General features: G+C 42.7%; 1 protein-coding gene, 1 long non-coding RNA gene and 1 other non-coding gene across 7 annotated transcripts; 2 read left to right on the forward strand and 1 right to left on the reverse strand.

Moving 5' to 3' along the window:
- Positions 1 to 7,607: 7,607 nt before the first annotated feature.
- On the forward strand, positions 7,608 to 7,680 carry trnav-uac (transfer RNA valine (anticodon UAC)). The gene has a single exon. It is a non-coding gene; the product is annotated as a tRNA-Val (tRNA).
- A 1,640-nt stretch (positions 7,681 to 9,320) lies between these two features.
- On the reverse strand, positions 9,321 to 13,201 carry LOC129827671 (uncharacterized). The gene is made up of 3 exons (XR_008755199.1): positions 13,070 to 13,201; positions 9,909 to 9,997; positions 9,321 to 9,406 (listed from the first exon to the last, which is right to left on the reverse strand). It is a non-coding gene; the product is annotated as an uncharacterized LOC129827671 (long non-coding RNA).
- Positions 13,202 to 13,486: 285 nt separating this feature from the next.
- On the forward strand, positions 13,487 to 24,021 carry LOC129827655 (cleavage stimulation factor subunit 2-like). 5 transcript variants are annotated; one of them, XM_055888695.1, is made up of 14 exons: positions 13,487 to 13,595; positions 15,020 to 15,098; positions 15,645 to 15,814; positions 15,980 to 16,116; positions 16,307 to 16,426; positions 16,639 to 16,761; positions 16,999 to 17,098; positions 17,844 to 17,903; positions 19,947 to 20,046; positions 21,960 to 22,411; positions 22,618 to 22,742; positions 22,822 to 22,896; positions 23,207 to 23,366; positions 23,603 to 24,021. In XM_055888695.1, the coding sequence occupies exons 1-13, from the start codon at positions 13,514 to 13,516 to the stop codon at positions 23,327 to 23,329; spliced, it is 1,746 nt and encodes a 581-aa protein (XP_055744670.1). In that variant the 5' UTR covers positions 13,487 to 13,513; the 3' UTR covers positions 23,330 to 23,366; positions 23,603 to 24,021. The 5 variants fall into 5 exon arrangements, with proteins under 5 accessions (XP_055744670.1, XP_055744669.1, XP_055744671.1 ...); XM_055888694.1 differs by having other exon boundaries at positions 23,712 to 24,021; XM_055888696.1 differs by having other exon boundaries at positions 23,882 to 24,021.
- The last annotated feature ends 5 nt before the right edge of the window (positions 24,022 to 24,026 follow it).

Here is a 24,026-nt window from a genome sequence, read left to right on the forward strand (position 1 = left end):
GCGCACACTGGGTCCTAGCGCCGACAGAGGCCTAGAGGTGCATAACAGGTGGTGACCGTAGTCGAGCCTTTTATTATATAATTGTAAATTCCTTTTTGAAAACATGGACATCTTTGGAATCATTATTTTCCAATAATGAATAGGTCTACCACTACAGCCGAACTCTGGTGGCCAAAGTAGTGTTTTGGTCGCATGCTTCCAAGTGTGTGTTTTTCTGAACCATCATTAGATAGCTGACAGAGTGGTAGTCAAATTACAAATATAACAATCTAATTGTAATATGATGTCATATCATATTATCATATTCCTATCATAATATTTGGCTACTGGATATTTCTTTCTGAAAATTGTATGTATATTAGGAAAGTTACTAAACTATAACAATACAATAATTGTGGCACTAATTTGGGATTTTCTTCTCCAATTAAATGCACAACACATGACCATCATGATGATGAGGTAAAATACTTTTGGTGTAAAAGCATAGGCCTATTTCGTTATCATAAGGGTTTGTACATGGCTATATACTGGTACTCCATGTATATAGCCATGTTATTTTCAACTCCCTATATATATATAGCCATGTTATTTTCAACTCTCTGTATATAGCCATGTTATTTTCAACTCTCTGTATATAGCCATGTTATTTTCAACTCCCTATGTATAGCCATGTTATTTTCTACTCCCTATATATAGCCATGTTATTTTCTACTCCCTATGTATAGCCATGTTATTTTCAACTCTCTGTATATACTCTCTGTATATAGCCATGTTATTTTCAACTCTCTGTATATAGCCATGTTATTTTCAACTTCCTATATATAGCCATGTTATTTTCTACTCCCTATGTATAGCCATGTTATTTTCAACTCTCTGTATATAGCCATGTTATTTTCTACTCCCTATGTATAGCCATGTTATTTTCAACTCTCTGTATATAACCATGTTATTTTCAACTCCCTATATATATAGCCATGTTATTTTCAACTCCCTATGTATAGCCATGTTATTTTCTACTCCCTATGTATAGCCATGTTATTTTCAACTCTCTGTATATAGCCGTGTTATTTTCAACTCCCTGTATATAGCCGTGTTATTTTCAACTCCCTATATATAGCCATGTTATTTTCAACTCCCTATATATAACCATGTTATTTTCAACTCCCTATATATAGCCATGTTATTTTCAACTCCCTATATATAACCATGTTATTTTCAACTTCCTATATATAGCCATGTTATTTTTTACTCCCTATGTATAGCCATGTTATTTTCTACTCCTTGTATATAGCCATGCTATTTTCAACTCCCTATATATAACCATGTTATTTTCAACTCCCTATATACACTGCTCAAAAGAATAAAGGGAACACTTAAATAACACAATGTAACTCCAAGTCAATCACACTTCTGTGAAATCAAACTGTCCACTTAGGAAGCAACACTGATTGACAATAAATTTCACATCCTGTTGTGCAAATGGAATAGACAAAAGGTGGAAATTATAGGCAATTAGCAAGACACCCCCCAAAACAGGAGTGATTCTGCAGGTGGTGACCACAGACCACTTCTCAGTTCCTATGCTTCCTGGCTGATGTTTTGGTCACTTTTGAATGCTGGCGGTGCTCTCACTCTAGTGGTAGCATGAGACGGAGTCTACAACCCACACAAGTGGCTCAGGTAGTGCAGTTCATCCAGGATGGCACATCAATGCGAACTGTGGCAAAAAGGTTTGCTGTGTCTGTCAGCGTAGTGTCCAGAGCATGCAGGCGCTACCAGGAGACAGGCCAGTACATCAGGAGACGTGGAGGAGGCCGCAGGAGGGCAACAACCCAGCAGCAGGACCGCTACCTCCGCCTTTGTGGAAGGAGGTGCACTGCCAGCGCCCTGCAAAATGACCTCCAGCAGGCCATAAATGTGCATGTGTCTGCTCAAACGGTCAGAAACAGACTCCATGAGGGTGGTATGAGGGCCCGACGTCCACAGTTGGGGGTTGTGCTTACAGCCCAACACCGTGCAGGACGTTTGGCATTTGCCAGAGAACACCAAGATTGGCAAATTCGCCACTGGCGCCCTGTGCTCTTCACAGATGAATGCAGGTTCACACTGAGCACATGAGCACATGTGACAGACGTGACAGAGTCTGGAGACGCCGTGGGGAACGTTCTGCTGCCTGCAACATCCTCCAGCATGACCGGTTTGGCGATGGGTCAGTCATGGTGTGGGTTGGCATTTCTTTGTGGGGCCGCACAGCCCTCCATGTGCTCGCCAGAGGTAGCCTGACTGCCATTAAGTACCGAGATGAGATCCTCAGACCCCTTGTGAGACCATATGCTGACACATGCACATTTGTGGCCTGCTGGAGGTCATTTTGCAGGGCGGTGTCAGTGCACCTCCTTGCACTAAGGCGGAGGTAGCGGTCCTGCTGCTGGGTTGTTGCCCTCCTACGGCCTCCTCCACGTCTCCTGATGTACTGGCCTGTCTCCTGGTAGCGCCTGCATGCTCTGGACACTACGCTGACAGACACAGCAAACCTTTTTGCCACAGTTCGCATTGATGTGCCATCCTGGATGAACTGCACTACCTGAGCCACTTGTGTGGGTTGTAGACTCCGTCTCATGCTACCACTAGAGTGAGAGCACCGCCAGCATTCAAAAGTGACCAAAACATCAGCCAGGAAGCATAGGAACTGAGAAGTGGTCTGTGGTCACCACCTGCAGAATCACTCCTGTTTTGGGGGGTGTCTTGCTAATTGCCTTAATTTCCACCTTTTGTCTATTCCATTTGCACAACAGCATGTGAAATTTATTGTCAATCAGTGTTGCTTCCTAAGTGGACAGTTTGATTTCACAGAAGTGTGATTGACTTGGAGTTACATTGTGTTGTTTAAGTGTTCCCTTTATTTTTTTGAGCAGTGTATATAGCCATGTTATTTTCTACTCCCTGTATATAGCCATGTTATTTTCAACTTCCTATATATAGCCATGTTATTTTCTACTCCCTGTATATAGCCATGTTATTTTCAACTCCCTATATATATATAGCCATGTTATTTTCAACTCCCTATGTATAGCCATGTTATTTTCAACTCCCTGTATATAGCCATGTTATTTTCAACTCCCTGTATATAGCCATGTTATTTTCAACTCTCTGTATATAGCCATGTTATTTTCAACTCCCTGTATATAGCCATGTTATTTTCAACTCCCTGTATATAGCCATGTTATTTTCAACTCCCTGTATATAGCCGTGTTATTTTCAACTCCCTATATATAGCCATGTTATTTTCAACTCCCTATATATAACCATGTTATTTTCAACTCCCTATATATAGCCATGTTATTTTCAACTCCCTATATATAACCATGTTATTTTCAACTTCCTATATATAGCCATGTTATTTTTTACTCCCTATGTATAGCCATGTTATTTTCTACTCCTTGTATATAGCCATGCTATTTTCAACTCCCTATATATAACCATGTTATTTTCAACTCCCTATATACACTGCTCAAAAGAATAAAGGGAACACTTAAATAACACAATGTAACTCCAAGTCAATCACACTTCTGTGAAATCAAACTGTCCACTTAGGAAGCAACACTGATTGACAATAAATTTCACATCCTGTTGTGCAAATGGAATAGACAAAAGGTGGAAATTATAGGCAATTAGCAAGACACCCCCCAAAACAGGAGTGATTCTGCAGGTGGTGACCACAGACCACTTCTCAGTTCCTATGCTTCCTGGCTGATGTTTTGGTCACTTTTGAATGCTGGCGGTGCTCTCACTCTAGTGGTAGCATGAGACGGAGTCTACAACCCACACAAGTGGCTCAGGTAGTGCAGTTCATCCAGGATGGCACATCAATGCGAACTGTGGCAAAAAGGTTTGCTGTGTCTGTCAGCGTAGTGTCCAGAGCATGCAGGCGCTACCAGGAGACAGGCCAGTACATCAGGAGACGTGGAGGAGGCCGCAGGAGGGCAACAACCCAGCAGCAGGACCGCTACCTCCGCCTTTGTGGAAGGAGGTGCACTGCCAGCGCCCTGCAAAATGACCTCCAGCAGGCCATAAATGTGCATGTGTCTGCTCAAACGGTCAGAAACAGACTCCATGAGGGTGGTATGAGGGCCCGACGTCCACAGTTGGGGGTTGTGCTTACAGCCCAACACCGTGCAGGACGTTTGGCATTTGCCAGAGAACACCAAGATTGGCAAATTCGCCACTGGCGCCCTGTGCTCTTCACAGATGAATGCAGGTTCACACTGAGCACATGAGCACATGTGACAGACGTGACAGAGTCTGGAGACGCCGTGGGGAACGTTCTGCTGCCTGCAACATCCTCCAGCATGACCGGTTTGGCGATGGGTCAGTCATGGTGTGGGTTGGCATTTCTTTGTGGGGCCGCACAGCCCTCCATGTGCTCGCCAGAGGTAGCCTGACTGCCATTAAGTACCGAGATGAGATCCTCAGACCCCTTGTGAGACCATATGCTGACACATGCACATTTGTGGCCTGCTGGAGGTCATTTTGCAGGGCGGTGTCAGTGCACCTCCTTGCACTAAGGCGGAGGTAGCGGTCCTGCTGCTGGGTTGTTGCCCTCCTACGGCCTCCTCCACGTCTCCTGATGTACTGGCCTGTCTCCTGGTAGCGCCTGCATGCTCTGGACACTACGCTGACAGACACAGCAAACCTTTTTGCCACAGTTCGCATTGATGTGCCATCCTGGATGAACTGCACTACCTGAGCCACTTGTGTGGGTTGTAGACTCCGTCTCATGCTACCACTAGAGTGAGAGCACCGCCAGCATTCAAAAGTGACCAAAACATCAGCCAGGAAGCATAGGAACTGAGAAGTGGTCTGTGGTCACCACCTGCAGAATCACTCCTGTTTTGGGGGGTGTCTTGCTAATTGCCTTAATTTCCACCTTTTGTCTATTCCATTTGCACAACAGCATGTGAAATTTATTGTCAATCAGTGTTGCTTCCTAAGTGGACAGTTTGATTTCACAGAAGTGTGATTGACTTGGAGTTACATTGTGTTGTTTAAGTGTTCCCTTTATTTTTTTGAGCAGTGTATATAGCCATGTTATTTTCTACTCCCTGTATATAGCCATGTTATTTTCAACTTCCTATATATAGCCATGTTATTTTCTACTCCCTGTATATAGCCATGTTATTTTCAACTCCCTATATATATATAGCCATGTTATTTTCAACTCCCTATGTATAGCCATGTTATTTTCAACTCCCTGTATATAGCCATGTTATTTTCAACTCCCTGTATATAGCCATGTTATTTTCAACTCTCTGTATATAGCCATGTTATTTTCAACTCCCTGTATATAGCCATGTTATTTTCAACTCCCTGTATATAGCCATGTTATTTTCAACTCCCTGTATATAGCCATGTTATTTTCAACTCCCTGTATATAGCCATGTTATTTTCAACTCCCTATGTATAGCCATGTTATTTTCAACTCCCTGTATATAGCCATGTTATTTTCAACTCCCTGTATATAGCCATGTTATTTTCAACTCCCTATGTATAGCCATGTTATTTTCAACTCCCTGTATATAGCCATGTTATTTTCAACTCCCTGTATATAGCCATGTTATTTTCAACTCCCTATGTATAGCCATGTTATTTTCAACTCCCTGTGTATAGCCATGTTATTTTCAACTCCCTGTATATAGCCATGTTATTTTCAACTCCCTGTATATAGCCATGTTATTTTCAACTCTCTGTATATAGCCATGTTATTTTCAACTCCCTGTATATAGCCATGTTATTTTCAACTCCCTGTATATAGCCATGTTATTTTCAACTCCCTGTATATAGCCGTGTTATTTTCAACTCCCTATGTATAGCCATGTTATTTTCAACTCTCTGTATATAGCCATGTTATTTTCAACTCCCTGTATATAGCCATGTTATTTTCAACTCCCTATGTATAGCCATGTTATTTTCAACTCCCTGTATATAGCCATGTTATTTTCAACTCCCTGTATATAGCCATGTTATTTTCAACTCCCTGTATATAGCCATGTTATTTTCAACTCCCTATGTATAGCCATGTTATTTTCAACTCCCTGTATATAGCCATGTTATTTTCAACTCCCTGTATATAGCCATGTTATTTTCAACTCTCTGTATATAGCCATGTTATTTTCAACTCCCTGTATATAGCCATGTTATTTTCAACTCCCTATGTATAGCCATGTTATTTTCAACTCCCTATGTATAGCCATGTTATTTTCAACTCCCTATGTATAGCCATGTTATTTTCAACTCCCTATGTATAGCCATGTTATTTTCAACTCCCTGCATATAGCCATGTTATTTTCAACTCTCTGTATATAGCCGTGTTATTTTCAACTCCCTATGTATAGCCATGTTATTTTCAACTCTCTGTATATAGCCATGTTATTTTCATGGCATTGTTGGAAAATGACCCGTAAGTAAGCATTTTACTCTTAGTCTACGAAGCATGTGACAAATAACATTTGATTTGGAGTGTCCATTTTCTTCATTTTCTGTCAAGTTAATATTGCTATTTCCTATATGTCAGCAGTCTAGTGCCCTCGATGTTGCATGTTTACACTAATTGGCGATTGCACAAAATTGCGATATTACAATGTGCTGCGAAGAGAGGACAGACACTTCGTTTAGTTACTTTGGATTAGAGACCCTCAACCTTAGACTCGCGCTGCAAGTGACTAGAGCGGAAATCGAAGAAGCCAGTCAAGTAGAATGTAGGTAGACAACCAGTTTTACCTCCCGGTAAACGCGAGCCCTTTCTATAGCCTGTGTTGTGGTCACGAGGCTGTCGCACTGTGCCCTGCTTTCCTCACTTGTACAAAACAGGCGACGGAAATGGATAACAGTTTTTCATACCGTATCAGCACGAATTGGTCCGACGAACCTGTTATATAGAGAGCCTGTCAAATGTTCTCCAATTTATAAAACCGTTATTATAGGTAAATTCAAAGTAAAATAAATAACCAAGTGCCTCAAATTATTTCTACAGATCCATAGCACAATCAATCAAAACCAATGCATTCCAGACATTCCGGAAACATGATGTCAGTTGAGTCCGTTAAAAGTTTCGGTTTTGCACAACATTGTAAACTAAAAAACTATGGCTCCGCCTCAAAGAGAGATACATCGGTGCGGATTAACTGTGGTTTATTATAGGCCAGCATTTTAACGTTCATGCAACGGTTACATTTTGTGATTTTTAGATCGAGTTCACATTTGGTGACTAGTATCCCTTTCTATGCCGCAGGTGGAGCTGGATCAAAGCAGAAAGGTAGCTATAATACTAACATGACACAACTCAGCAGCAAACCAAATATCTTGCCATTGCAAATGCAGTTGCACACACGACTGCACTCCCCGCCATTATAGGCCTATACAGCTAATAGATTACAACAAGACTGACATTCCACGCTTGTCTTAAATGAATATATTAACATCACATAATATTTCTAACAGTTAAATACAGATAGTATAGATCAAACGATATTCATTGTAATGAAGACCATTAAAAACGGGCAAGATGTCTTCATCTATAATACCCTTGCATTTGACCAACGAATTCAGTTGGTTCCATAGTGTAGTGGTTATCACGTCTGCTTTACACGCAGAAGGTCCTGGGTTCGAGCCCCAGTGGAACCACAACTTTTTGATGACCCAAAGAAAACATTCAATGCTATATACTGATACAATTTTTGACTGATAGCTTTTATGCCAACTGAACGTAATACACTCATCACAAACCAATATCTAAGATCTATTATCTAATGACAATTTAAAACATATAATTAAAAAATATATCTCAGATGATTACAGATTTAGTTGTCAGTCACTAGTCTACATACCAGTTACCAAACCTACTATGTAATACATTACATGACCAAAGGTATGTGGACACCTGCTCGTCAAACATCTAATTTCAAAATCATGGGCATTATGGAGTTGGTCCCCACTTTGCTGCTAGAACAGCCTCCACTCTTCTGGGAATGCTTTCCACTAGATGTCGCAACATTGCTGCGGGGACTCACTTCCATTCAGCCACAAGAGCATCAGTGAGGTCGGGCACTGATGTTGGGCGATTAGGCCTGGCTCGCAGTCTGCGTTCCAATTCATCCCAAATGAGTTCGATGTGGTTGAGTTCAGGGCTCTGTGCAGACCAGTCAAGTTCTTCCACACCATTCTTGACAAACCATTTCTGTATGGACCTGGCTTTGTTTCACCATTGTCATGTTTAAAAAGGAAAGGGCCTTGCCCAAACTGTTTCCACAAAGTGTTGGAAGCACAGAATCGTCTAGAATGTCATTGTATACTGTAGCGTTAAGATTTCCCTTCACTGGAACTAAGGGGCCTAGCTCGAACCATGAAAAACAGCCACAGTCCATTATTCCTCCTTCACCAAACTTTACAGTTGGCACTATGCATTGGGGCAGGTAGTGTTCTCCTGGCATCTGCCAAATCCAGATTCGTCCATCGGACTGCCAGATGGTGAAGTGTGATCCATCACTCCAGAGAATGCGTTTCCACTGCTCCAGAGTCCAATGGCGGCGAGCTTTACACCACTCCAGCCGACGTTTGGCATCTGCTCGGCCATGGAAACTTGTTTGATGAAGCTCCCGACAAACAGTTATTGTGTTAACGTTGCTTACAGGGGCAGTTTGGATCCCGTAGTGAGTGTTGCAGCCGAGGACAGATGATTTTTATGCGCTATCTGCTTCAGCACTCAATGGTCCCGTTCTGTGAGCTTGTGTGGCCTACCACTTTGCGGAGCCGTTGTTGCTCCTAGACGTTTCCACTTCACAATAACAGCACGTATAGTTGATCGGGGCAGCTCTAGCAGGGCAAAGATTTGACAAAATGACTTGTTGGAAAGGTGGCATCCTATGATGGTGCCACGTTGAAAGTATCTGAGCTCTTCAGTAAGGCCATTTTACTGCCAATGTTTGTCTATGGAGATTGCATGGCTGTGTGCTCAATTTTATACACATGTGAACAATGGGTGAGGCTAAAATAGCCAAATCCACTAATTTAAAGGGGTGTCCACATACACTACATGGCCAAAAGTATCTCAATAACAAACAAGCTGCCTATTATAAACTGCATTGTATTAAACTCTTGATTCATGATGAGATCGTTAATCATAGCAATTTATCTGATAAATGACACCTAAGATGTCCAGGCAGGTGACATATTTCAGAATGTAACATGAAATCTGTCATGGCATAATACTGTAAATATCATGAGGTCAAGCTTTGACCTTGTGATATTTTAAAACAAACTGATAGCCTACTCACATCTCTTTTGTCCAGTGTGACCAATGTTTCTTCACTCCAGGTGTTTTGTTGCATTGCTGCAGTCCAGGTAACCTGCACTGAACAGAAACGCTGTTGTCAATTATTTCGCAAGAGACCACCACATTAATAGCAATTAAAGTCGTAAATTATTGTCACACAATTATTGTCATCTCAAATATGTTTGAAAATATATTTAATTTCAAGAGGGAGAATACCCTATTACAAAGTTTTGCAACAATAACATTATACCCAAAGTAATGTATTAAGACTGTGGTTGTATAACTGTTTTTCCAATAGATAGAAAGTACCAGTACTTACAATAATTGAATCCTTGTGGACTAAAATAAACAACCATTGTCATGATCAAACAATGTTTGTTTTTCATCTTGTTTCATCCTGTTTTTCATCTTCAAATGATGGCACCGGAGGGGATGGCTGCCGTCTTATCGGCTCTTAACCAACCATGCTATTTTTTGTATATTTTTTGCGTTGTTCGTAACTTGTTTTGTACATAATGTTGCTGCTACTATCGCTTATGACTGAAAAGAGCTTCTGGACATCAGAACTGTGATTACTCACCTCAGATTAGACAAAGAGTTATTCTTCAATGAGTCGGACGGGAGAGATATACTACAGACACCCGACCAAGCCCAGATCCCCGTCATTCACTGGAGAAGGAAACAGAAATTTAGCGGAAAAAGATCAGGGTGCCATGTGAGGATCAGGCGATGAGTGGCTAATCTGCCTTTTCCTTCTGTCCTGCTAGCTAACGTACAATCGCTGCAAAATAATGGGAAGAACTAAAAGCACTGATATACTACCAACGGGACATTAAAAACTGTAATATCTTATGTTTCACCGAGTTGTGGCTGAATGACAAACATTAAGAACATACAGCTGACGGGTTATACACTCTAATGGAAAGATAGTACAGCAACCTCTGGTAAGACATGGGGCGGGAGCCTATGCATATATGTAAACAACAGCTGGTGCACGATATCTAAGGAAGTCTCAAGGTTTTGCTCGTCTGAGGTAGAGTATCTCATGATAAGCTGTAGACCACACTATCTACCTAGAGATTTCATATGTATTTTTCATAGCTGTTTACATACCACCGGAGACCGATGCTGGCACTAAAACCACACTCAATGAGCTGTATACCACCATAAGCAAACAGGAAAACGCTCATCCAGAGGCGGCGCTCCTAGTGGCCGGTGACTTTAATGCAGGGAAACTAAAATCAGCTTTACATCATTTCTAGCAGCACACACAGACATGTACAAAGCTCTCCCTCGCCCTCCATTTGGCAAATCTGACCAGAATTTTATCCTCCTGATTCCTGCTTACAAGCAAAACTTAAAGTAGGAAGCACCAGTGACTCGGTCAATAAAAAAGTGGTCAGATGAAGCAGATGCTAAACTACAAGACTGTTTTGCTAGCACAGACTGGAATATGTTCCGGGATTCTTCCGATGGCATTGAGGAGTACACCACATCAGTTACTGGCTTTATCAATAAGTGCATCGAGGACATCGTCCCCACAGTGACTGTACGTACATACCCCAACCAGAAACCATGGATTACAGGCAACATCCGCACTGAGCTGAGCTAAAGGGTAGAGTTGCCGCTTTCAAGGAGCAGGACTCTAACCCGGAAGCTTACAAGAAATCTTGCTTTTCCCTCAGACGAACCATCAAACAGACAAAGTCCCAATACAGACTAAGATTAAATCGTACTACACCGGCTCTGACGCTCGTCGGATGTGGAAGGGCTTGCAAACTATTACAGACTACAAAGGGAAGCACAGCCGAGAGCTGCCCAGTGACACGAGCCTACCAGACGAGCTAAATAACTTCTATGCTCACTTCAAGGCAAGTAACACTGAAGCATGCATGATCGCATCAGCTGTGCAATCACGCGTCTGTGTGATCACGCTCTCCGCAGCCGATGTGAGTAAGACTTTCAAACAGGTCAACATTCACAAGGCCGCAGGGCCAGACGGATTACCAGGACATGTACTCCGAGCATGTGCTGACCAACTGGCAAGTGTCTTCACTGACATTTTCAACCTCTCCCTGTCCGAGTCTGTAATACCAACATGTTTCAAACAGATCACCACAGTCCCTGTGCCCAAGAGCACTAAGGTAACCTGATTGACTACCGCCCAGTAGCAATCACATCTGTAGCCATGAAATGCTTAGAAATGCTGGCCATGGCTCACATCAACACCATTATCCCAGAAACCCTAGACCCACTCCAATTTGCATACCGCACCAACAGATCCACAGGTGATGCAATCTCTATTGCACTCCACACTGCCCTTTCACACCCGAACAAAAGGAACACCTATGTGAGAATGCTATTCATTGACTACAGCTCAGCGTTCAACACCATAGTGCCCTCAAAGCTCATCACTAAGCTAAGGACCCTGGGACTAAACACCTCCCTCTGCAACTGGATCCTGGACTTCCTGACGGGCTGCCCACAGGTGGTAAGGGTAGGTAACAACACATCCGCCACTATGATCCTCAACACGGGGGCCCCTCGGGGGTGCGTGCTCAGTTCAATCCTGTACTCCCTGTTCACTCATGACTGCACAGCCAGGCACGACTCCAACACCATCATTAAGTTTGCTGATGACACAACAGTGGTAGGCCTGATCACTGACAACGATGGGACAGCCTATAGTGAGGCCGTGTGGTGCAAGGACAACAACCTTTGTTGTTATTTACTGCTGCTCTTTAATGACTTGTTATTCTTATCCCTTAGCCTTTTTTTAAGGTATTTTCTTAAAACTGTATTGTTGGATAAGGGCTTGTAAGTAAGCATTTCACTGTAAGGTCTACACCTGTTTTATTCAGTGCATGTGATAAATACAACTTGATTTGATCTTGTTAGTTAGCACCCCCTACTGTTAAATCTGTTCTTTACAGGGTCCCAGGGCTTTCCAAGAGGTGAGGTAAGGATACAGCACTTTCTCAGGCCAGTCTTGTAATACAGATTTGAGAACCCACTTCTAGCTGATGCAGGATGATATACTTGCCAATTTTGCTGCCACAATGCACATTCTAACTTTCTCAAAGACTTTCTCCCCTCCGCCCTAATAAATGTTTTTCCATAATTAGTATAGCACATGACTAAACACTGACTTCACATGAAATCGTTTGAATGTGATAAATCTTGCAGGTAGTGACCAATTCTCCATTGCCAGGCATTTCTAAAATAATTTTGGGAATAAACAAACTATGAGGACATCCTTTTTAAAAGCCAGCCATTCATAAACTAAGCTAAACCCAAGTTAACATGTTTGCCCCTTTACAAAATTAAACAATGACGGAAACTAGCTTGCTAACTGCTAATAAGATATTTGCCACTGTCTGATACAGTAATGTTACTGTTAGTGTGATACTGACAGCTAGTGGTAGTCTGGCACTGTACTAGCCAGTCCACGTGGAGGAACCATCTAATAATTCAAAAGGTAAACTAATCTAGCTAGCTTGTTTGCAAAATTGGAATAGATACATTTTGCTAGGTGTAGAATAGTTGACACAAGTGTTGAACTTAAGTTATCACTTCAAGCTCCTTGTCTCTACTAGGAAGATAGTTAGATAACGTTACCCCAAAGATTAGAATAACTTTCATCTGTGATTGGACTGTAACAGTGTAACAAGTTAGCTAGTCAGGACTAAGCTAGATAACATATGCCTACACATATAAATCGTTTCAACTTTAGCTACTTACCAAATATTAACATCTATATATTCTGTGTTCGCACACTTGACTTGTTTAGCTAGCTACATAAACAATTGTATGAACCAGTAAATAAAAAAATATTCGACACCAGAGGTCTCTGAACTAAAACTTTCGTGCGCATGCAAAACGTTACGCACTGCAACAAACGACGCCCCCTAGTGGACAAAGAGACTGCTGTGTTTTTCCCGCCAAATGTGAAGTCATGTATGCAAATGTGATAGTAAGATATTTGCGTTTATACAGTACTTTTATTGAAATCCTTTATTTTATGTGGACAACATTCATTCATTATATCAATGACTCCTCACTGCAAGGAGAAATGAAGGATGCGTTTGAAAATAGGTATTCAAACGAGGCCCACTCATAAACCGGATGGTGTTACGCTTTAAAGTGTAGAATTTCCTTTTGCTACACCGTTATCATTCCCCGAAAATGGCGACTTTAGCAGCTGCTGCTGTTGTTGCTGCCGCTGGCAGAGATCCCGCTGTTGACCGTTCATTGCGCTCTGTATTTGGTACGTTTATTTATAGAGTAATACTAGTTGTTTCAAAAGTGTATATATGTCGGAGAATAAGTTAGTATTTATGTGACCGCTAGTCTAGCGAGCTGGCTAGTTTGTAAAACGCCCTACAGTAGCGTTAGCTAGCTTCCTTTAGCCGACGCGTTTTCACTGAAATGTTTCCAAGATCTGTATCAACATTATTTTTTATAGTATGGCTCACGTTAGCTAAACTATTCATCTCTGTCAGTATCACGAAACCTTAGCCAGAATCAGGGTTGACCGGAGACGTTGACATTATATGGCGATTCCTCTAAAACCATAATCTAGTTCACATGAAACTGTGGCTAACTATACATGTAAGGTAATCTGTCAATTTAAATTAATTAATCAGGCCCTAATCTCAGGATTGCACATGACTGGGCAGGGGCATAGCCATGGGTGGGCCTGGGATGGCATAGGTCCACCAACTGGGGAGCCAGTCCGAGCCAATCGGAATTAGTTTTCTCCACAAGGGCTTTATTACAGACATAAATACTCCTCCGTTTCGTCAGCTGTCCTGGTGGCTGGTCTCAGACGATCCCGCATGTGAAGAAGCTGGATGTGGAGGTCCTGGGCTGGCATGGTCACACGTGGTGTGGTTTTTAGTCCGGTTGGATATACTGCCAAATTCTCTAAAATTACATTGGAGATGGCTTATGGTAGAGAAATTAACATTAAATTCTGTAGCAACAGCTCTGGTAGATATTCCTGCAGTCAGCATGCCAATTGCACGCTCCCTCAACTTGAGACATCTCTGGAGTTGTGACAAACCTGCACATTTTAGTGGCCTTTCATTGACTCCTGCATAATGTGCACCTGTGTAATGACCATGCTGTTTAATCATCTTCTTGATATGACACACCTGTCAGGTGGATGGCTTATGTTGGCAAGTGAGAAATGCTCACTAACAGGGATGTAAACAAATTTGAGTGAAATAAGTTTTCTGTGCATATGGAACATTTTATTTCTGAGATTATTTCAGCTCATTAAACATGGGACCAACACTTTTTGTTTATTTTTGTTCAGTTATAGTTAGTTTGCAACACATGTTTACACTTAGCTAGCTATGTGTATAGCTAGTTAGTTATATATCTTGCTAATGGTGTCATAATAGTCTTGGTCATAATTATATCGCATAGCTAGCAGTGCTGTCTGCAGCATCTGGTTAGCTAGCTAGCTAATTTGCTGTTTGTTGTTTCACAGACAACAGTAATGGGAACTAACAGGTCTGGCGCTTCCAAAATTGTTAACTAGCCAAAGTCCTGCGATCCGGGCTGTGTACGCAATTTTTTTCAGTTAACATTTATTGTTATCTAGGTACCAAGGATTCTTGTATTCTATAAGTTTCTCTACAACTCAGTCAAATTGCTGACTGGAACTCTTACTCAATTTCCCAGTGGGAAACATTCCATATGAGGCCACAGAGGAGCAACTGAAAGACATTTTTTCAGAAGTTGGTCTCGTTGTCAGCTTTAGGTAAGTGAGTAGTCTTAGTGTCACTCTGTCTCCTTTTTACCCCATTAAACACCAGATTTAGCCCCCAAAATATATTTACCAGCTTTCTGGTTGACCTATTTCTGAGGAACTTCCCATCACCAAAGGAGAATCTATAATCTGGAAGGCCTTACCAGTCGGTATGAGTTATATAATGTGTACGGTAAAATAAAAGTTGAGATCAGCATTTTACGAAGCGGGCACTCACAAGTCCTGGTTCTCCATAGTAGTTGCCAGGCGAGATTAATGCGCTGTCCCAGATCTTTGTTAACTATGGAAATGTTGGATATAAATGCTTAATTTCACACATTTTGTAACCTGTACCAACTGGTAAGGCATTCCGGATGGTAATTTGCCTTCTGTGACAGCAAAAGTTTATCGGAAATAGGTAAACCAAAGAGCTGGTAAATGTTTTTGGGGATACGGGACCTAGCCTTCAGTGACATGAGCCCAGGTCTCCCCCGGGGGGAAGGGGCTGGCTTTTATGATACCTGTGAAAATGGTTTGTAAGCCTAGACTCTCTTCTAGGTTGGTGTATGATAGGGAGACAGGCAAGCCGAAGGGATATGGCTTCTGTGAGTATCAGGACCAGGAGACGGCCCTCAGTGCCATGCGGAACCTGAACGGAAGAGAGTTCAGCGGCCGAGCTCTCCGTGTCGACAATGCTGCTAGTGAAAAAAACAAAGAGGAGCTCAAGAGTAAGTATCCACTGTTGAGCGCTATTAACCACACTGCAGTGCACTATTAACCACTAAGAGAATTTGAAGAGCAGATGGGCCATGTTTTGCTGCTTCTCAATAATTGGCAGAGATGCTAGCTTTCAGCACGACTCTTAGGACATATCTTCTGTTGTCGTCCCCCAGGTTTGGGGACAGGAGCCCCCATTATTGAGTCTCCCTACGGGGACAACATCATGCCAGACGAGGCTCCGGAGTCTATTAGCAGAGCTGTGGCCAGTTTGCCCCCAGAGCAGATGTTTGAGCTCATGAAACAGATGAAGGTGAGTCTGTTCTCTCTATAGACTCTATGCACAGTGACTGCTGCTGTTTTCCCAGTATCCTTGTATTGAGATTGTATATAATCACATTATAGCAGGATAGTCCATGCTCAGACGGTCATTTGTGGATAATCCAAAGACAAATTAATTGGAATACATTGGACTCACATTGTGGTGTAATTACCCCCTCCAGCTGTGTGTGCAAAACAGTCCCCAGGAGGCCAGGAACATGCTGTTGCAGAACCCCCAACTGGCCTTTGCTTTGCTGCAGGCCCAGGTTGTCATGAGGATCGTAGACCCTGAGATTGCCCTGGTGAGACTTGGTTATTCTGAAGTATTGTTCAACTTGGGGTTAGGTGGAAGCACCAGTGTTGTGTATGTCTTACTGACTTTAGAGCATAGCTGGTCAGAGGCTTTTCTCTTTGAGCATGAAGTCATTCAGAGCTGATATTGGTTGCACATGTTCTCGTCGAGAGGGGTGTCAACGTGTAACCTGGATGTTCCTTTGTTTGACCCCCACTGCAGAAAATGCTTCACCGTCAAACCCCAGTGCAGCCATTGGTTCCCAACAGTCAAGCTGGGCCAGTGCCAGTGGCAAACCAGCCTATTCCCCCGGCCAATGCTCCAGTCTCCCAGTCACAGCCCATGGTGAATCCACTTTGATGACACCTTCACACACTGTCATATAGCTAGCAAAATTGTGTCATTTAATTAGAATTTAGATCAACTTAAGTCATCTGTCCGTTTTCTACATCTATTAGATCAACCTACACAATCTCTAAAGCTAAATCTAGGATCCAGATTTAATATTTATTTTTTGATAATTGTTACACGATGCATGTCTGCTGTTCCCTGTGCTAATGTCTGGTTGTGTGTGCTGGTCAGCCGGGCATGCACATGAACGGAGCTCCTCAGATGATGCAGCCCCCTCCCATGGGTGGGGGACCTGGGCCCATGCCAGGACAGGGACCTGTGGGACCACCAGGTAAGGAGACACACACAGCCTCTCTGTATCTGGAAGTCAAAGGAGCACCCCTGTTGTGCTTCCCTTTTCCATTTCACCCCAGGCGGGATACAGCCACGTATGAGAATTCCTCAGGGAGGTCCGTTCTTATCGATAGGGGACAAGGTAATCTAACATACCTGTGTCTACAATTTAGACTACTTAAAAAATTAAAATGTTTGGCATCACCATCCACCCACCCATTCCTGGTCAGTGGTCCCAGTGCTTCAATTTATATATTTTCCAATTAAGTCTTTGCTTTATCACATTTTTCCCTCTGATTTTATTTTCATGTCTTCCTTTTCTCCATTGCTCTTTGTTGACACTAGGTGGCAGTGGGAACTAGTGGTTGAAGAGCTTCAGGCCTGGGGTTAACTCAGGTGGCGGAAATGCTCATAGCATTGCCATTAGAAACATAACTTAATGGATCAGATAGGATTGTCCAACTATGTAGATATCAATGAGACTTTTTTTTTTTGGAGGGGGGTACTGAGGTATATTTCTTTCTGCAATATATTTGTTTAACATTTTCACCACTAAATGCACCTCATCCACTTCAGCCATCCATATCAGTTACGGTTTAGTGCTGCTTTCTGTATGCTCTGAACTGTTGCTGTGAAGTCTGGTCTTCTCTGTCAGTGTGACATGTGATGTTATGCTCCTATGTGTTGCTGCTTTGCTCTCTGAGTTGTGTGTCTCCTGTTCTTTTCACTTAATGCTGGCTCAGGAAACCTCCAGCACTCACCCGTAGGATCATCTGGGCAGGCTGCTATCGAGCGACCTCAAGGTATCACCCTAACCCTAGGCTCTGGCCTGCCTCCCGAGACTCCAGCCAGGCAAACAGGGCTGTTATGATCTGGCTACAGCCTGACGACCGGGGCTGGAGCGCTCTTATGTCTTATATTTGCTATGTAAAACACAAGGAACTTTTGAGGGCAGAAGTTGCACGTCGAACTTGAGGAACATCTCACAAGAGCAGTAGTTGAGTAGGCGTCCTGTCAGAATAAATGCATTTAGGTCATTATAAATGTTTTATTAATCTGACTGGTCATGCATAGGGCTGTTGCTGTGACCATATTACCACCACACCGGCTGTCATGAAGGCAGTCAAATTCCACGTGACCATTTAGTCACAGTGATTAGGAATCTCCAAGCTCTGATGCTGCTGGACATTAGTAGCATATCAAACTTGCTAACTGCCTGCCTGGTACTCAGCACTCTTGTCCCTCTAATCACTCTGACATCAATGCAAATGTAGTCAAATCTAATTAATCGCTTGATGAGAACCCATGAGCTCATGTGGCGCAACATTTCTATATGCTATGCAAATGCATGAGAACAGTGATGGCCTCTAGTAAAGAGAGGAGGATCCCATCAGCTTTCTAAAGGCTTTAATATTTTTCAACTTTCCTAATATTAAGCACATTGCTTATTTTCATGATTATGAACCACAGGAAAAGCATCCTCCATTCGCTATTTACGGCCACAAAGGGGATGCCGCAGTTAACTTCTAGGTGTTATCAAGTGCTTGTCAGATTGTGACTGATGTAGTTTGTACACCCTGCCCAAAAAAACTAGGTAGAGCTCATGCCTTTCAAGCAACTTTTTCCAAATCCTCATGAGTCGCATCATGCAGCCTTACAATGTATAAAAAATCTAAACGTATAGCCCAACGTTTGTAGCGCAACTAAAGTTACATTAATAACTTTAAATTAAGCATATATGAGTAGCTGTTTCTTTGTTAACCACTCAACACAGAATAGCACATCGCACTCCCTCAAATCGTTTTGGAGAAAATATCCTTTCTATTTTATTCAGCTTTGTTCAATTGTGTTCTTCATACTATAAAATAATGCCATGGAATTCTAAGCAAATATTGTCTACTAAAAGAACTAGTATATGGCATAGCCAGATCAGGGCCTAACGTAAGGACAACTGAGTATGCTATTCTGTTCTTCTGAAATGGACTACATTTTCTTCATATCGTGTTTCTTTAGACCTGTCTAATATAATTCATGGATTTATTGTGAAGGTGTAGGCTATAATTACATTGATTTATTAGACTTTTAAAAATGTAGATGTTCCAAAAAACTGTATCAGTGGCTTGTAGGTTGTGTAGATGCTAAATATTATGTTAATTAACCCGCTAAATATTATGTTAATTAACCCGCCACAACCATAGTCATGCATACAGTTACAGAAACATGGGTTTGCTTCAGGCTAACAATGCCCATTGTTATAAAAACCTGTCATGTCATAGTTTGGGAGATGAGTTTGGTGCAACCGCAAATTATGACTGATTACTCCCAAGGTACAAGGGTGATTTAATGACTTGAGTGATTACTGTAGTTGCACAATGTTCCTTAGGCCCGTATGAACAAATATAAATTCCATTTGGAGGAATAGGATTAATGCATTTTTTCTAGCACGTATCTGTGTTGTAGACGTTGACCTGCTGTTTTTGTAATTGCATGAGAACACCCCCGTGGTCTGTTTTATGTCACTAACGCATCTTCTGTTGACGTGACCAGACATACAAGTAGGCAAACCACTTGAATGCAGATCATTATCAAAGATGTGCCGTGCTCCTTTTGTGCGAGACCTTCCTCTTTGGTAGAGTACTACCCTGTTCCGCTGTCCCTCAGTCCTCTCTGTCTGTGGTGTGATGATGAGCGGTGTCGCTGCTGTGGTTAGTGTGACCTGTAGTGTCTGTCTGTCTAGTGTGACCTATGGGAGGGATGTGATATGACCATAGAATGAAGCATTAAGGTGTAGTGAGTGGTGTCCCTCGTACATGTCTATGTTTGACTGATGTGTGTTCCCCCCTCAGGACCAGGTGGTATCCCTCCCAGAGGTCTGCTTGGCGATGGCCCCAACGACCCCAGAGGAGGAACCCTGCTCTCTGTCACAGGAGAGGTCATCGAACCCAGGTGAGGGAAGAGTAGGGCTGTGGCATATTCTGAGTCGTCCTTATGCTAGTCGTCCTTATGCTAGTCGTCCTTATGCTAGTCGTCCTTATGCTAGTCGTCCTTATGCTAGTCGTCCTTATGCTAGTCGTCCTTATGCTAGTCGTCCTTATGCTAGTCGTCCTTATGCTAGTCGTCCTTATCTTTAATACATTATAAGGCTGCATGTTTCAACGAATGGTGATTTTTATTTTTTTAAGTGTCATGAAGGAAAGCACTTCGCACTGTTTCTTTTGAAGGCTGCACACACTACATCAGTCTCTCATTCACAATCTGACAAGCACTTGATAAAATTCCCACGCACTATTCTCAATTTTAATCTGGTCTTTACATTAGCCAACTGTGTGGAATTATTTTAGATTTAGTGGCCAACCCCTAAAAAAAGTCTATAGCCTGCACTCGAATAGAGGTTACCTGGAACTTTTTCAATATGCCAGGTAGGCTACACCGTTTTGTCATTCTGAATGTAATAAATATAGCAGCATGAGAAAGCTGGGATCCACTTATTATATAGTTGCTAATTCAAAACTGTTTTCACATGCGTTTGTGCAATGACTGGCTTATAAGCACACTTCACTAGGCTCTTTAGGCTATGGGCTCTCAATTGGGATCTTGGGCCTATAGGCTACTGGTGCGTTCAAGACATCTGGAAAAATAAGAGGTCGGAGCTATAGAAAGAGGCCCGAGTTCCCAAGTTAAAATTCCGAGTTGGATTACCCCAGTTGTCTTGAACGCACTGAAGTCTGATATTTCCTAGTTTTGAAAGCAGCCTAATGTCCATTGCTTGTGTGTCTTCACCCAAGCAAGCCTCGTGAGAGCTAATTTCATCATAGTGCTTGATGGTTTTTGCGACTGCACTTTAAGGAAACATTCAAAGTTAATTTCTTAAAGTAATGATGGACTGTCATTTATCTTTGCTTATTTGAGCTGCTCTTGCCATAGTATGGACTTGGTCTTTTACCAAATAGGGCTGTCTTCTGTATACCACCCCTACCTCGTCACAACACAACTGATTGGCTCAAACGCATTACGAAGGAAAGAAATTCCACAAATTAACTTTTAAGAAGGCACACCTGTTAATTGAAATGCATTCCAGGTGACATCATGAAGTTGGTTGAGAGAATGTCAAGAGTGTGCAAAGCTGTCTTCAAGACAAAGGGTGGCTATTTTAAGAATCTCAAGTATAAAATATATTTTTATTTGTTATTAACAATTTTGTTTTGTTACTACATGATTCCATATGTGTTATTTCATAGTTTTGATGTATTCACTATTATTCTACAATCTAGAAAATGTAAAAATAAAGAAAAACCCTTGAATGAGTAGGTGTGTCAACTTTTGACTGGTACTATAAGTATTCACTCCCCTGAGTCAATACTTTGTATACTGAACAAAAATATTAACGCACATGTAACAATTTTACTGATTTACAGTTCATATAAGGAAATCAGTCAATTGAAACTTTTGACTGGTACTGTATGTAGTAGGTCTAGCCTATAGAAAGCTGATGGATCCTCTTTTTAATAGAGCTCATCAGAACTCTGTTTTCTCACGCCATTGCAGAGCATAGCCTATAGAAATGTTGCACAACAGGAACACTTTATTCCATGCATCAACTAGCTGAGGTGCTGACTCGCTGTGCAACAGGTCATCCTATTATTCTGAATGCCAGGGCTCTCGTGTTTTGATTTAATTTGTATTGAAGTCTGTGATTTAGAGAGACAATAGAGCGCTGAGTACCGGCGGTAATATGGTCACCGGAAAAGCCATAGACTCAGAAGCACCATTGTGTAGTTCGTCATTTGAATTAATCTGTTGCATTCTTATAGCACCTCTCAATGTCTGGATGACTCTTATTCCGTGTTCTTTGTGTCCAGTCGAGGAGGAGGCTTCATTGGGGCCCCCCCACCACACCAGGGGCCCCCCATGCACATGAACCAGATGGCTGGCGGGCCTCCTCTGGACATGAGGCCACCCCATGACATGAGGGGACCCCCCATGGGTGAACCCAGGGGCATGATGGGAGAGCCCCGGGGACCCCCCATGGGTGAACCCAGGGGCATGATGGGAGAGCCCCGGGGACCCCCCATGGGTGAACCCAGGGGCATGATGGGAGAGCCCCGGGGTCCCCCCATGGGTGAACCCAGGGGCATGATGGGAGAGCCCCGGGGTCCCCCCATGGGTGAACCCAGGGGCATGATGGGAGAGCCGCGGGGACCCCCCATGGGTGAACCCAGGGGCATGATGGGAGAGCCCCGGGGACCCCCCATGATGGAGCAACGGGGACCCCCCATGATGGAGCCCAGGGGACCCCCCATGGAGAACAGAGGTAACCAAATCACAGTATTAACAAGTCCAATTAACAACTTTTTTTCTTTTTCTTTTTTTCCTCTTAGCAGACATTTTATAAAGAGCATTTTTGCCATCATTTAGAACTATGTACAAAACAGGTGGACAAGCGCCTGTGCTTAGACTAGTTAGGTCTGATCAGCAATGAATGAGTAACCTGGTGAGGAATGGCTGTTGTTTCTCAAGGTCGGGACCCCCGAGCGGTGGACCCCCGTGGACCAGTGTCGGGCCAGAGGGTGCCCACTGCACAAGGAATGCAGGGCCCCCCCCCTCACACCATGAATACTAATGCCCCTCCACCTGCCAGACCGGTACAGACTACCTACAGCTAAGTCTTTACTACATTAGATGCTATGTCAATGAAAACTGCTCTAATAACTGTTTGTTCAGGGTCCTGGTGTACCACAGTCCGGAGGTAGCTTCAGCCCAGGGCAAAGCCAGGTGACCTCACAGGACCATGAGAAGGTGGGTGTGGCTTGTCACTGGTTCACAATGACATAAAAATGCCTGGATAGATGGTAAACAATAATGCTTGATTGTCTGCTGTCTAGAGAAACTGGACTATCAAGATTGACACGGTCTGCACTACATTCTGTAGTTATTCCATGGAAATAATCTGAACATTTTCACTGTAAACTAGTTTTAGCTGATAACAATTTTTAATGATTGGACTTTCCATCTCATCATGCGTTTTGCGGTCTTTTGTTCCCACATTACTGTTATTATCTGATCTGAGAGCAGTGTGGTTCACCAGTCTGTCTATGATGTTCTTCAGGCCGCCTTGATCATGCAGGTGCTGCAGCTGACCCCAGAACAGATCGCCATGCTGCCCCCAGAACAGAGGCAGAGCATCCTCGTCCTCAAAGAGCAGATCCTGAAGACCACCGGGGCACCCTGAATAACCCCACCCACACACCCACACCCATAGGCTCAAGGTAACACATGGGGTTTGTTCGCAAAGATGGAACGTTGCAGAACGTTCAGATGGAACTGTATGATGTAGAACATATATGATAGACGGGCATTGTGGCATCGCCAATCGTTGTATTTCTTTCTGAACTATTCAACATCACTGAATATACCATTGGGTTCTCAAGTAAGATAATTCCCCCTTTCCATGACGAGTGATGTGAGATTCCATTTTCCTTGATTAAGCGTTCTGTCTTCTCAGTGGCGATGTCAGCATGTTTTGCGTTGTGGCTCAGTTGTGGAACACCCTCTAATTAATCTACACATGATCTCCCTGGAGAATACTGACCCTTCCTGGTTGTGTTTTCAAGACTGTCACAGGACCCCGACACCCCTGTCCCCCTGTAACCTCGCCGTTGGATTGATCAGAAGACGGCACCTCACTTCAAACATTTTGTAGATTGTTTTGTATTATATGGTCTTTTTTTAATGGAAGTTTGAAGTGTTAGTGATTTGAAAAATGTCTGTTATTCTTTTGAAGGGGAACACTTCATAGTCAGTTCAACTGAGAGAAGCGTTGCTGGATGTTACCTGATGCCCAACCCTTTTCATTTTGTGGCTGGAACCTGTTGCCTGTCTGGATATTTGTTCAATTAAATAAACTTTTCAAAAGATACTGTTCACAG

Source organism: Salvelinus fontinalis, chromosome 29 (genome assembly GCF_029448725.1).
Source record: "Salvelinus fontinalis isolate EN_2023a chromosome 29, ASM2944872v1, whole genome shotgun sequence".
Taxonomy (NCBI): domain Eukaryota; kingdom Metazoa; phylum Chordata; class Actinopteri; order Salmoniformes; family Salmonidae; genus Salvelinus; species Salvelinus fontinalis.